Source organism: Ursus maritimus, unplaced genomic scaffold (genome assembly GCF_017311325.1).
Source record: "Ursus maritimus isolate PB19 unplaced genomic scaffold, ASM1731132v1 scaffold_1, whole genome shotgun sequence".
NCBI lineage: Eukaryota > Metazoa > Chordata > Mammalia > Carnivora > Ursidae > Ursus > Ursus maritimus.
This window is the reverse complement of record NW_024423343.1, coordinates 86504733-86517277: the sequence shown is the minus strand read 5'-3', so window position 1 is coordinate 86517277 and position 12545 is coordinate 86504733. Positions and strand designations below refer to the sequence as shown.

The window sequence follows — 12545 nt, the reverse complement described above, 5'->3', positions numbered from 1 at the left end:
ATTATTTTAGTTCTAAACTTCACCTTGTGCCTGGAGTTATATAGCACTACCGGAATGGTCACAATAATGTCAGTCTTGCAAATGATTTTAAAATTTATAAAACTATAAATAATAGCCTAGGAAGTTTGCATTTGACATGCCGGTATTTACTAAACATTTGAATGACCTTCCCCGTGTCACTGTGTGGTTCTGCAAAATGTGAAATGATTGAGGATCCTGAAAAAGGGTGGGGGCACCTGGGTCGCTTAGTTGATTAAGCAGCTGATTCTTGATTTCAGCTCAGGTCACGATCTCAGGATCATGGGATAGAGCTCTGTGTCGGGCTCTGTGCTCAGTGCAAAGTCTGTTGAGGACTCTCTCTCTCTCTCCCTCTGCCCCTCTCGTGAGCACATGCTCTCTCTCTAAAATGAATAAATAAATCTTAAAAAAAAAAAAAGGAGGGTGAACATAGTTCTATGGTCAAAATGAATGTATGTTGCTGTTCTTCAAGCATAAAAGAAATCTAACCCTTCCTCTGACACAGATGGAAAAAAATGCCTTTGCCAGATCAATAGTTGCAAACAAAATGCCACAGTTTATTTGTTTTGTTTATTTATTATTTAGACAAAGGGTTTAAGATGGGAATCACCACCGCCACATCTTTTAAATCTTTAATCGTGGCATAAGTCTCTGAAATTTCCCTGGGATTTTGTTCTCGGTTTTATTTTACTATTCAGCCAGAAGATAGGGCTGTTTGGGGAACTTCCACATAGCCCTTATTTTAATCACTTTCTCCACAAATGCATGTCAGAGTTGTGCCAGATGCTCAGTATACGCATCCCAATTGTGTACTGAGAGGGTAGAGAATAACTTTTGGGTAGATCCTTAGATGTACTGGATCCACTATTTGATAAACTTGGGCCAGAACTTTATTCATTACTTGGAGTCCGCAGCTTCCCACTAAATGGGGGGCATGATAATTTTAAGGTACCTTGTTATCTTTATCCATTTGGATGCTGTATCCAACAATCCTCAAATGTTCTGCGTATTTTCTTTTTTCATTGCGTGGTTAAGACTGGTAATTGACATAGAGCCCTTTGGTCTTCCAACCTACACAGTGCACCTTAAGTTGATTATTAGCTAACCTGAGTTTATTTTCTTTTTTAAGCCTTCAATAAGTTATCTAACAAATCAATGCTTATAATTACTGTTGTTCCATATTGTTTAAGAACCACAGCTACCACATAAGCCAATGCTTGATCTTTTCTTTTGAAGATTTATTTATTTATTTGAGAGAGAGAGTCCAAGCAGGGGGAGGGGCAGAGGGAGAGGGAAAGAATCTCAAGCAGACTTCCCGCAGAGCATGGAGTCTGGCTGGGGCTCGATCTCACAACCCTGAGACCATGACCTGAGCCAAAATCAAGAGCTGGACATGTAATCAACTGAGCCAACCAGGTGGCCCTTGATCATGTACCTATAATTCATCACAGTCGGTGCTAGTGGGACTCTTAGAAATTGTGGTGTTACTGCATGTCAGGTAATCATCACTCCACTTATCACCAACAACGGGGTCTTTATTATAACTGATTGGTGGGTGAATCTGTTTTACAATTCCTTCCTGATTCTTTGCTTTGGCAGGCCACTTCATATTTCCCAAAGCATAGCTTGAGACAAAGACTTTATGCAGTTTATATAGGGTAGTGATCTGGAAACTATTTAGGGGAAACTGGGAATAGTACAAAAACTATACAGATGGGTATTTTCAAATTGCTTACCACTATGAGAAACTTGGGGGCTGGTTTCTCAGAGAACTTCAGAAGAAACAGGAAGACTGAAGCATGAATTAGCTGTCTAAAAGAAGGAAGGAGCACTTTTTATTTATTAATGTTTACTCCATTGGTAAATGGTTGCTCCATGGAGCATTAACACCATCATATTCCCAGGTCACACATACCTGAGTGCCCGGTGGGTTCCTGTAGAATTCCTTGTTCACCCCATGGTCGGTCCTTATATCATTTGTGGTCAAATAATCAAGGTCAACTAAGAGTGCAGCTTAAGTAAGGAAGAACTGTAAACTTGGGTGATATGAGGGGGAGCACATTCTAGAGTGGATCATGAAGTTGTTGGACCAGTGAGGAAGAATATAAGAGAATTTATTTAACATCATGGCAAGAACACCTAGAGCTTGCCTTTTGCACCAGCTCAGAGATGCCCCAGGGCAGAAAGCAAGGGTGCATTATCAGCCAAATAATGCCTCTCAAATATGTGCATGCCCTAATCCCTGAGATCTGTGCTTTGTTACCTTACTTGGCAAAAGGGACTTTGCAGATTTATTTAAGGTTGTGGACTTTAAAAAGAAAAGATTATCCAGGTTGATTCAATCTAATCCCATGAGCCTTAAACATAAAGGGCTTTCTCTGGCTGAAGGGGGAAGAGATCATCAAAAGGGAAACCAGGGAATTATAAATCTGATGAAAATCTGAAACATGGTTCTGGGATGTTCTGGGGAAGATGTGTGTTTCCCCCGTATTCTTTATCAAGATGAAAAGTCCTGGGATCTGTATTAGAAAAGGAAGTGGGTAGCCATCCTTCCACAGCATAGTCACTGCCCCCAATCCAAAATTCTACAGTCTTCCAAAGAGTGATGCTGCCAAAAAATAGGACAGATACCTAGGACTGTTTCCAAGAAAGGGAAGGGGTGTGGAAGCACTAAAGAAGCCTGTCTCTCTCCCAGTGAATTTACAGAAGGTTGGAGCACAACATAGGACATATTTGGGGATGTGGATTACAGAAAGATTCCTGGTACTACGGCATACAGGAGCATTGACATTTTTATGCACTTCTTTATTTCATTATTTAAGTAAATAAAAATATATTGATATGAGAATGAAAATAATCATACTGGGTTCTAGGAGAGACCCACTAGACTATATGAAGGAAAAATGGTCCAGGAGTTATAGGCCTAAGAAAGATATTTAAGAGGCATAAAATTTGTGGAAAGTGGGAACAAATAAATATTGCCTAAGCTATGCACTGGACAGCACTGGAGGTAAAGTGTTTTCTCTGTAGTTATACTCAGTAAATGGAAAAGAAAAACATAAAAAGCACCTTGGACTATTATTTTTTTTTTTAAATTTCATAGCACAAGGACATGAGGGCATCATTCCTTAGACTTACAGAGTTGAAAAAGATAACTTTTGAAAATTGGTTGATATTGAGGGTAGGAAATAGGAAACAGGTACTAGGACACCTCAGCAGAAATCCATAAGAAGAAAATACACTAAACAGGACAATAAGAAACTAAGTTAAGAAGGAAGCTGAGTAAAATAGAGAAGGACTCTTCGCTGAAATACATGAATGCATGAAAATCAATTGAATCTGCAAGGAAAATGTAATCTAAAAATGTGGGTCAGAAACTTGAAAATCTCTTCTAGGATAAAATGAAGAAAAAGAAAAATTGTTAAAAATGATACAAGTGTGAGAAGAAAGAAAAACTTAATCTAAGGACTTCTGTGTATTAAAGAAATCAATTTGGACAAAAGAAAAGAAAGATATCTTGAAGAAAGCGAATCTCAGCTAAAAACGTTGTAAGTAGACAAAATTAATAAAAACATAAGTGCATATGTGGCAACATATTTTTATTATAATTTGTTTTGTGTTTTTAAGCCTGGGGAGAAATGTTACAAAAAAAGAAAAATCAGTTTGGTCTCAGACTTATCCTTAACAACATTGGAGACCAGAAGGCAGTGTGAGGCAGGTGCAACCTAATTTTGCAGGAAATGGAAAATCTCCATACATTGAGTTGAGTTGACATTTGTTTTTGAAGACCTTAGAGAGATGTTTGTATAAATACAACAGCTCAGCAAATATGCCACAAATAAAGGCTTTCTATAAGTATATTTGATGAAATATACCAATAAAATAAGACTTAAATCAAAATAGATTAAGAATGAAAAAATCCTATAAGAAAAGGAATGATGAGTTTTTTTTTTTTTTAAAGATTTTATTTATTTATTCGACAGAGAGAGAGACAGCCAGCGAGAGAGGGAACACAAGCAGGGGGAGTGGGAGAGGAAGAAGCAGGCTCATAGCAGAGGAGCCTGATGTGGGGCTCGATCCCACAACGCCGGGATCACGCCCTGAGCCGAAGGCAGACGCTTAACCGCTGTGCCACCCAGGCGCCCCAGGAATGATGAGTTTTAAAAGAGAAATATTAAATGTAAAAATAGTTGAAAATATTCCAATTAATAAAGGGAAGACAAAAAATATAAAAATACTACTTCTTTTAACGTTTGTCAAAATAAAACCACAAACTGTATCAAAGGTAATGAGGGTAAATTAGATTAGGGGAATCTAATAATATTAAACTTCTCATATTAAAGGGAAAAAAAGAGAGACATTTTTAAATTTTGGATTTGTTAGTATATTTTTTAAAGTTAAAAATATTTAATAGTAAAACAAATAATAAATAAATAACTTTCAAATCAAAAGACAAAAATAAAACCATGCATAAGCAGAAGCTGAATAAAAATAAGTAACTAAATAAAAGGCCAGGAAAGATATAAAAACAAATATTTTAATGTTATAATGTTATATTTTAAAAGCAGGGTAGAAAATTTAAATTTATGCATGAGTCTACAACAAACAAAAATTCTTTAAAATGGTAACTGGTTATATCTAGTATTTAACTTAGTGGTAATTTTTCTTTTTTCTTCTTATTTATTTTCTAAATTTTCTAAAATGACTTTTTTTTTTTTACAATATAATAAGCATTATGGGATACAGGTTATGACAACATAGTCTAAGAGGAATACTGGCTTCCTGTACTGTCACTTTGGATAGAAAAAAAAGAGAAGCAAATGGAGAGAAATATGATGATTTTATATTAAGGAATAAGAAGCTAGGCATTAGTTATCACTCTGGATACAGTAGTGATTTCTGAAATTATAAACCAGAGAAGCTAAACATGACTGAATTTTACCTAAGATAAGAGAGAAATGCTCTCTTCACAATTAATGGGACATCAAAGTCAGTTTGTGAAAATACGTGAGGTGTGTGTTGTTGTGTATTTATATAGATTTCCACAAACATACCATTGATGCCGGCTGACTGCAAGGACGGAGGTTACTCCTGTTAGCCATCTCATTGTCCAGTTATTTCCTACCTAACTTTTGATATTATCCATCAAGAAATGTAGCTCATTAGTCACGTTACTCTAAATTTCAACTCTGTGTATTGTTTTTTAAGTATCTCCATAACCAGTCTTATATTTCAAACTCCTAATTTTTCTTCTCAATCATATTTCACAGTTTATTCTGTATATGAAAAAATATTTTCTCACTTATACTTAAATTACTGACCTGAGTAAGATGTGTTTGGTTTTCACTATGGACATTATCTTTTGAAAGGTGGTAACAGTTTTATTATAGGTTCCTCAAGCTACTATGGCATAAATAGCTAGAAAACATTTGCATCACGAGGCTCATATTTAATGTATTAAAACTGAAGAAGAAACTACAGTTGAAAAATTATCTTGGAGTGAACAAATGAGTAAAGTGTCAGTACTGCATTGCTTAAGTTCACCGTTATCTTACAAACCCCAGCTAAAGGGGCAGACTATCCATCAGAGAGAATGAACACATTCTAAGCATAGAATGTATCAAATAGGCCATCTTTAGTACCAATTTTTCTTTTGATTTTTTGATCACTTTGGGTACAAAAAAATGATAGGATTCACTAGAAACTATTTTTCAGAATAAGTTATAGCCACTTAGGTATAATAACTGCTAGAGAAAAGTTAAACCAGAGAACTCATTTCATTTCATTTCTTTTCTTTTTCTTTTTTATAAGACTAGATACATGCATAGCACATTATGAAGTACATATTCCTGGACATCTGGATATTATATCATCAAAAATTAAACGTTGTTCTGTATAAAACTTCTGTATATTATTAATTATCTTTATCTTTTTCTTGATGTGTTAACTTTCTGGATATATTAGCAATGGGATTGGTAGCAGAACTGAAAAATGAACCATATTCTGGCTTTTTTTGTTTTTCTCACATTTGAAATACATGGAAAAAATCATTTTTTTTGCTATATTATCTGTTAGTCATCGTCACAAAGAAGTGTTTGAGTCTCTCCTTTTCTTACAAGTTACAATTCAAGGGTTTCTATTTAAATAATGATTCTAATTTACATTAAATTATATCATCTAATTTTGAAAAAGCTTTCATTAAATAAACTGATGGAAACTGGAATGGGGAATTAGGTAAAACTGCTTTCAAAAAGTGGTGAGTTATATTTTACTCAACTCTGTGGGATCCTTAGTCTCATATTTTATTATTTAAAGTAAAACTACATGAAAGAGTTGACTCTGTAAATAGTAATAGTATTCTTAGAGAGGAATCAGATTTTATATTAAGAGTATCTGTTTGAAGATATGGACATGTGAGAGGCTAAAGGAAAAGAAGCAGTAGCTTTTCTCCCTATTCCTTTCACCATATATACCAATTTCCCCAGTTAGGGTTTGGAAATTGTGGGTATTTTGCATATTATAGTTCATTTATAGTAGCTATAACATACATTGAGTATTGAACTTCTTCATATCTGAGTCATCATAAAAACGGAAAGTATCATTCGTACAAAAAAAGTACAAGCTTAAATCTCAACCTCAAGAACCAACAAAATAAGCATATAATTGAACGCAAAATAAAACAATCATAAATGGCATTAAATGGCGAAATAAAACACATTTACATAAATTAAAAACAGCCCAAATTTACACAAAACTGTGAAAATTTCTAAATGAAAATTTCTCCCTTAGTTGGTTCTCCCTTTTTGGTTTTGTTTTGTTTTTTTGTTAGTTTTGTTTTGTTTTGTTTTGTTTTACTATATAGGCACTTTACTAATACCAAATTTCTATAACTCATGCAGCACAGTATTAAAACCTTAAAAACTTGGGAGGGAGCGTCATGAGTTTAATGCTGAGGGGTTTTTTTTTCCTTTCTTTTTTTCTTTTTTTGACTTAGCTATTTCAGCTGGGAGTTTTTTAATAGTGGAAGGCAGAACATAGCCCTAGACCATTTGTTCTTAATAAGTGCAATTTTTTCCACAGAAGAAATTTGGCAAAGTCTGTAGACATTTGGTTGTTGCAACTTTGGGTGGTATTAGTAGCATTTAATGGATAGAATGCAGAAATCCTGCTAAATATCCTTCCTTATAAAGGGCAATAAAATTAACTGGGCCCAAATGTCTAGAGGCTGAAAACCCATATTTGGATGAATAGTCCTTTGAGTAGGAAGGAAAATTCACCATGAAGCATTCATTTTTAGAAAACATGTTCCATCAAAGCTTGAAGGAATGTTTTAGGAAGTGTTTTGGTGATGGCATTTATAAAGGATGGTCACCACGGAGGAGAATTCTGCACGCAAATTTCTAGCATTTATATGAGTTTTTGCATAAGAGAATTGAAATAGAAAGAGCTAGAGCTATATAAATACAATAAATTTAAGTAGTTGAAAAATATCTTTGTCCTGTAAAAACGTGAAGGCAAAATAATTGCAAAAAGAGAGACTATGAACTCTGAAGTGGTCTTGAATTAACCAGCATGGGATGGTGAAGCGTAATGTGGACACAAGGACCATGATAACGTACATGGGACCTCAGGATTAAAGAGTATGTCCCGAACTCTCTTGACTCTGATTTTCATCAATGCCCTAGTGAGAAAAGAGGTTGTTGGGTCAGACTCTGGGTGTTAGTTAGCTGTCTGTACATCATAGATGATATGCTAGATATTTACACCACTGTTAATTGTATCAAGATCATCTCAATCTGTAGGTTCTGTTTCTTTCAGATAATAATTTCAGTTGCATTTATAAAGCTCTGATGTAAAAAGGCTGCATTGGGTAATATAACTCAAGGATAGCTCCAGTAGATCAGACCCTTCTGTATTTGCTTCTCCACGCTGATACTCCAGGGATGTACACAAATAACCATTCCACTTCCAAAATAATGCCTCAATAGCCTCTAATGGAATCTGAGTTTTCCATAAAGTACACTTTCTGAGAGTGGGAAAGGGAGGAAGAGCTTTGGCTTATTTCAACACAATCGTCACACTACTGTGGATATAACCTACCTCTCTTTCTATTGCAATATAAGAATCCATAATAAGCAATGTATGATGGGGGAAAAATATAAAGCAAGGAAAATGTTTCTGCTCCAAGAAGAGAGAAAATGCTTTCTCTATTGTGCTCTTAAAAGTGATGCAATGAAATCAATCCAACCCAGAAAGTATGCTCTAAGGCTGTAACAAAAATTATGTCTCATGTTTACTAAAATAGTTTCCTAGGGATATTACAGTCCACAAAGAAAAGAATTTTCTTACTTTTAAAAACTACCCAACACAAGCACTTAAATATGTAGAATTTCATTTAAATAAGTCAGTCAACAATTTTTTATAAAGTATTTAACACTTCATTGTAGAAACATAGGCAAAATGACTATTATAACCAAAATGAAAAATACTGTTCAATTTAAAAAATGTACTTAAACAAGAACCTGAAAAAGTTTATGATATGCATAACATTGTTCAAGCAAAATTGCACTAGTATTACATAAATCAATAGTTTATAAAGGCCTCAATATGGCAAAGTTTAGAAATAGGTAGTATGCATGCACATAGTACAACAAAAAGTCTCTTTATAAAACAGCAGTTTTTTTAATGCTTGTACAAAGGGATAAAGAGCAACCACAAACATATTTCATCTGTTAGGTTAATACATTATGACAGCTAAAAGTCAGTCATGTCTATCAGAGGAACAAAAAGCCCTCCATACCTTGTGAATAAATCTTTTGTGCCTTTAAAGATATCTGTATAAAAATGCTATCCTTTTTTATACAACTTAAATAAATCGTACTTGTTTCAATCAAACTTTGAAAACAAACAAACAGAAAAGTGAATGGGGCCCATGTGTTTTGCATAACCAAAAGAAACCAGAGTACCGGAGTAACTGGTCAGCGTTTACACTCTCCACCTTTGATTGTGGGCAGATAATTGTTCTTCTACAACCTGGAAAGTCCTTTAAGGATGTATTTTGAAGAGGGCAAATATTGGATTAGTCATACTGTATAGTGGAAACAGTTACCAACTACTCTACTCTAATGGCCGTTTTGCCACCTCCTTCTGACCTAGCAAAGAGGACGCATTCACATGATTGAAATTCTATCGTCAATTTGTGTGCTTACACATTATTGTTCAGTGTTCTGTGTGGTAAGGGGTTCGGGTAATCTTCCACAAAATGCACATGACTGGGAAGAACTTCCTAAGGCATGAGTACCCAATGCCCTGTTGTGCTCTAGGCTGGCTATTTACCTCAGGACTGAGGGAGAACAAGAGGTCTTATTCCATAGCAAGTGTGGTCTTTCCACTTCTCGTTATATTTTTGCTATGTTCTACCACCTAAATATAACTATTGTTGATAGGGTGTATATGCTCAGTATATCACATAGAGTCCACTAAATTTTGGCAAATGTAGTCATAGGCATTCATGCAAATTTTTAATTGTATATATTTTTTAAAGTTTTTCCTCAAAATTTTCATCTATCACTTGGCAAGCTAAGGCTAATTTCAAAGCAGGTGATGCTGGGTTTGTGAGGGCTAGATATTTTCAGCAGTCTGAATCAATCTTAATGGGCACAAAGAAGAGAGTTGACCATTCAATCATTCTTCCATCAGTTTAAATGGAAAAATAAAATGACATTGTATTACATCTTTCAGACCATATAATGAAAAAGTGCAGAGATTCTCTTTGTGGATTAAGTAGAACCAAAAAAGTTCATATAAAATAGATTGCTCATATTCACACTACAAAGAAATATGTTGTTTTTAATTTTAACAAATCCAAAGGTGAATCATATCAGCAGCATTGTTGTAAATTGTATTGTAGTGCAGTTCTTTTTCATAAAAATACCATACAAATGGTCAATCAATAGTCATCAGCAAAAAATAAAACCCAGAAAACTCAGAAAACAACTAACCAGGAGAAAGATAAAGAAGGAGGTAATGCTGATGCCAAAACAAGTATAATACTGTTGGAACATACAAAAGTAATCCTTATATTTTATACATTTATACAGCATATAAAAGGTATCACTGATTATGCCACTGTCTCTCTTATCCCAATTTCTATTTTCTTTGGAAGCAGTTCTTTCCTTTCATCAACACTTCCTAAGGAGTTTCGACAGTTTTGCCCATCCATATATAGTTTTGCATACACAGGATTGGAGTAATTTGTTGGCTGAAGGAGAAAAAAATAGATAAAATCAATTTTTATCATCAATTTTGACCACATTCGTTATTTTCTAGGATGTCTATCTCTCAATGTTAACCACATTTATATGCAATACATTTAATTTTCCAAACAGTAATTATATAAATGTAACTTAAATTCTATTTACAGGCTTTAGTAGACTTTTGTGCGGTATTGGATAAAAACATAATTGTACATTTTTCAGGTAACTTGTGAATCTAAGAGGAACTTTGACATAATGGTAAAACCCCGAGGATATCTTTGTGAAGACAATATTCACTGAGAGTTTATTTAAAAGCATAAAACATTAAACCAAATCATCTTATTTCCAGTCCTTGTGTTTGCCCCCTTATTGCCATAGCAGTGGCAGGAAAGTGTATTTACAGAAAGTCATCTAATTGCTTGAGGCTTATAATTCTTTCAATATGCAGTTAACAACAGGAAAACAAGGAATAGTAAAATATATTGGTGGAATAGACTTTAAAATAAAGGCAATATTTTTGCTTTAAACAACTCATATGTATTTATTATTGTGAATACTTTTGGACTCTTCCAAAGAATTAAAGTTCATAGTCATCTTAATTTTCTGAGATACTTAGAGCACTTTGAAGTAGAATCGAGACATGCAGAAATGATCTCTTTCAGTTGAAAAACATTCAATGTTTATTATTTTATTAATTGCAACTTAACCCAAGAGAATACTGTCTAGTTTTTGTTTAGTTTTGTTGTCTTCCCAAAAGCAGAACACTAAATCTTAGTTCCGACAAAGAAACATATAATTTTTGAGCCATGCAAGTGAGACAAACATGATAAAACATGAGAATGAAAAACAGTTGACGGGAGAAAGTTACAAGGGAGAACATACTCATCCCTAGGAATCTTTGTACCCTTAGTTTCATCCCTCTTCCATCTACCATGCACCATGTAACTTAAGACAGAGTACCTTTCTCTAGAAACTAGTTACTAATTAAAAAAATTTTTAAGAGTGGTCTCATTAGACCATTTCTAATTTCTCAACATGATGCCACATTTTGTAGTATATTTTTATTTAAGTGGACATCAAACTTGTAAATTACCTAAACAAAACATCTGAATAGGAAGTGAATAAAACCAAACATGAATTTAAGTTTAGATTATTCAGTTTAAATTTCTGGCTAGAGATTTCTAAGAATAGCAAATACTCATTTTTTTGGTTAAAGTGCTGTGACATTTTCAAAATCAGCAGAAGAGATATTTCTCCTTAATAGCTTGTCTAAAATGATAACGTGTTTTCTATGTAATCTTGCATAAGCGGGACATCTAACATAAGCCTCTGATTTTAATGCTGTTTTGAAATCTCCTGTTAATTAAAAACTCAATTAAAGACAGCCCCTATCTAAGTCTAGCCATCATCTTTCATTGCGAGGGGTTCTGTGATGGAATGGATATGGAATAATGAATTTTCTTCTCTCACCCCAGCAGTTAGTGGTCCTTTCAAATCAGAGTTTAGGTAGATGGGAGGCGCTGTGTGCGGAAGCTTGAAAGCACTGGACCCTCCCCCTATATACCTGGCCTGTATGTAAACAGAGAATTTTAGTTTCCAATCTAATATCATGGAACGATTTTCATTGACATAAACTCATATTAAGTCATAAAAATAGCATAAAAATACTCATTAGCCCTGGGGCACCAACGGTGGGCTCATTGTAGCTTTACTAGAATAAGAAAAAAACTACAAATATTGGATCTGTGCTTCTTAAGTAGACATTTCTATTATGTAAAGCTTACAGATAGACACACCATGCATCAAGTCACCTCCACACATTTCCATTTATTTAACTTCATCCATCCCAAAGGAATCATATCTTTGCTAACCACTCAGTGAAAAATCCCCAAGCCTCCCCCACTTAAGGTTTTGTCTCTTTGAAAAGTTCTGACAATAGTCCATTCTGAACACTCAAGTATCTGACTGCTTCTAATTAAAGATTCATCATCACTCTGTATTTAAAAATAATTAAAAATGTTACATTTAAAAAAATCTGTGTTTTGGAAATCTGACTCTCCAGATGAATTACTAATTAAACTAGTTCACTAAGTCCCCGTGCAAGAGCACTGACTTTAGATTTTCTTGGGTCTAAGGGCAGAATTAGCCAATCTGGTATACTCATATTTGGGATAAAGTATTTATTAGTGGCCCAAAAGGGGGGAAAAACTAGCCAAAACTTGAAGAGCATAAGAAGTTAATGTACAAATTTGAAATTAATTAAAGGTGAAT

The 12545-nt window shown here is 34.3% G+C and overlaps 1 protein-coding gene across 1 annotated transcript in view; it reads right to left on the bottom strand.

Moving 5' to 3' along the window:
- Positions 1 to 10138: 10138 nt before the first annotated feature.
- The window catches only part of LRP1B (LDL receptor related protein 1B), a 1456161-nt gene continuing 1453754 nt past the window's right edge, over positions 10139 to 12545 (bottom strand). The window contains exons 89-90 of the mRNA XM_008695867.2: positions 11745 to 11843; positions 10139 to 10279 (exon numbers count right to left, since the gene is read on the bottom strand). Coding sequence (XP_008694089.2) covers positions 10139 to 10279; positions 11745 to 11843 — 240 coding nt within the window. The remainder of the gene's footprint in view (positions 10280 to 11744; positions 11844 to 12545) is intronic.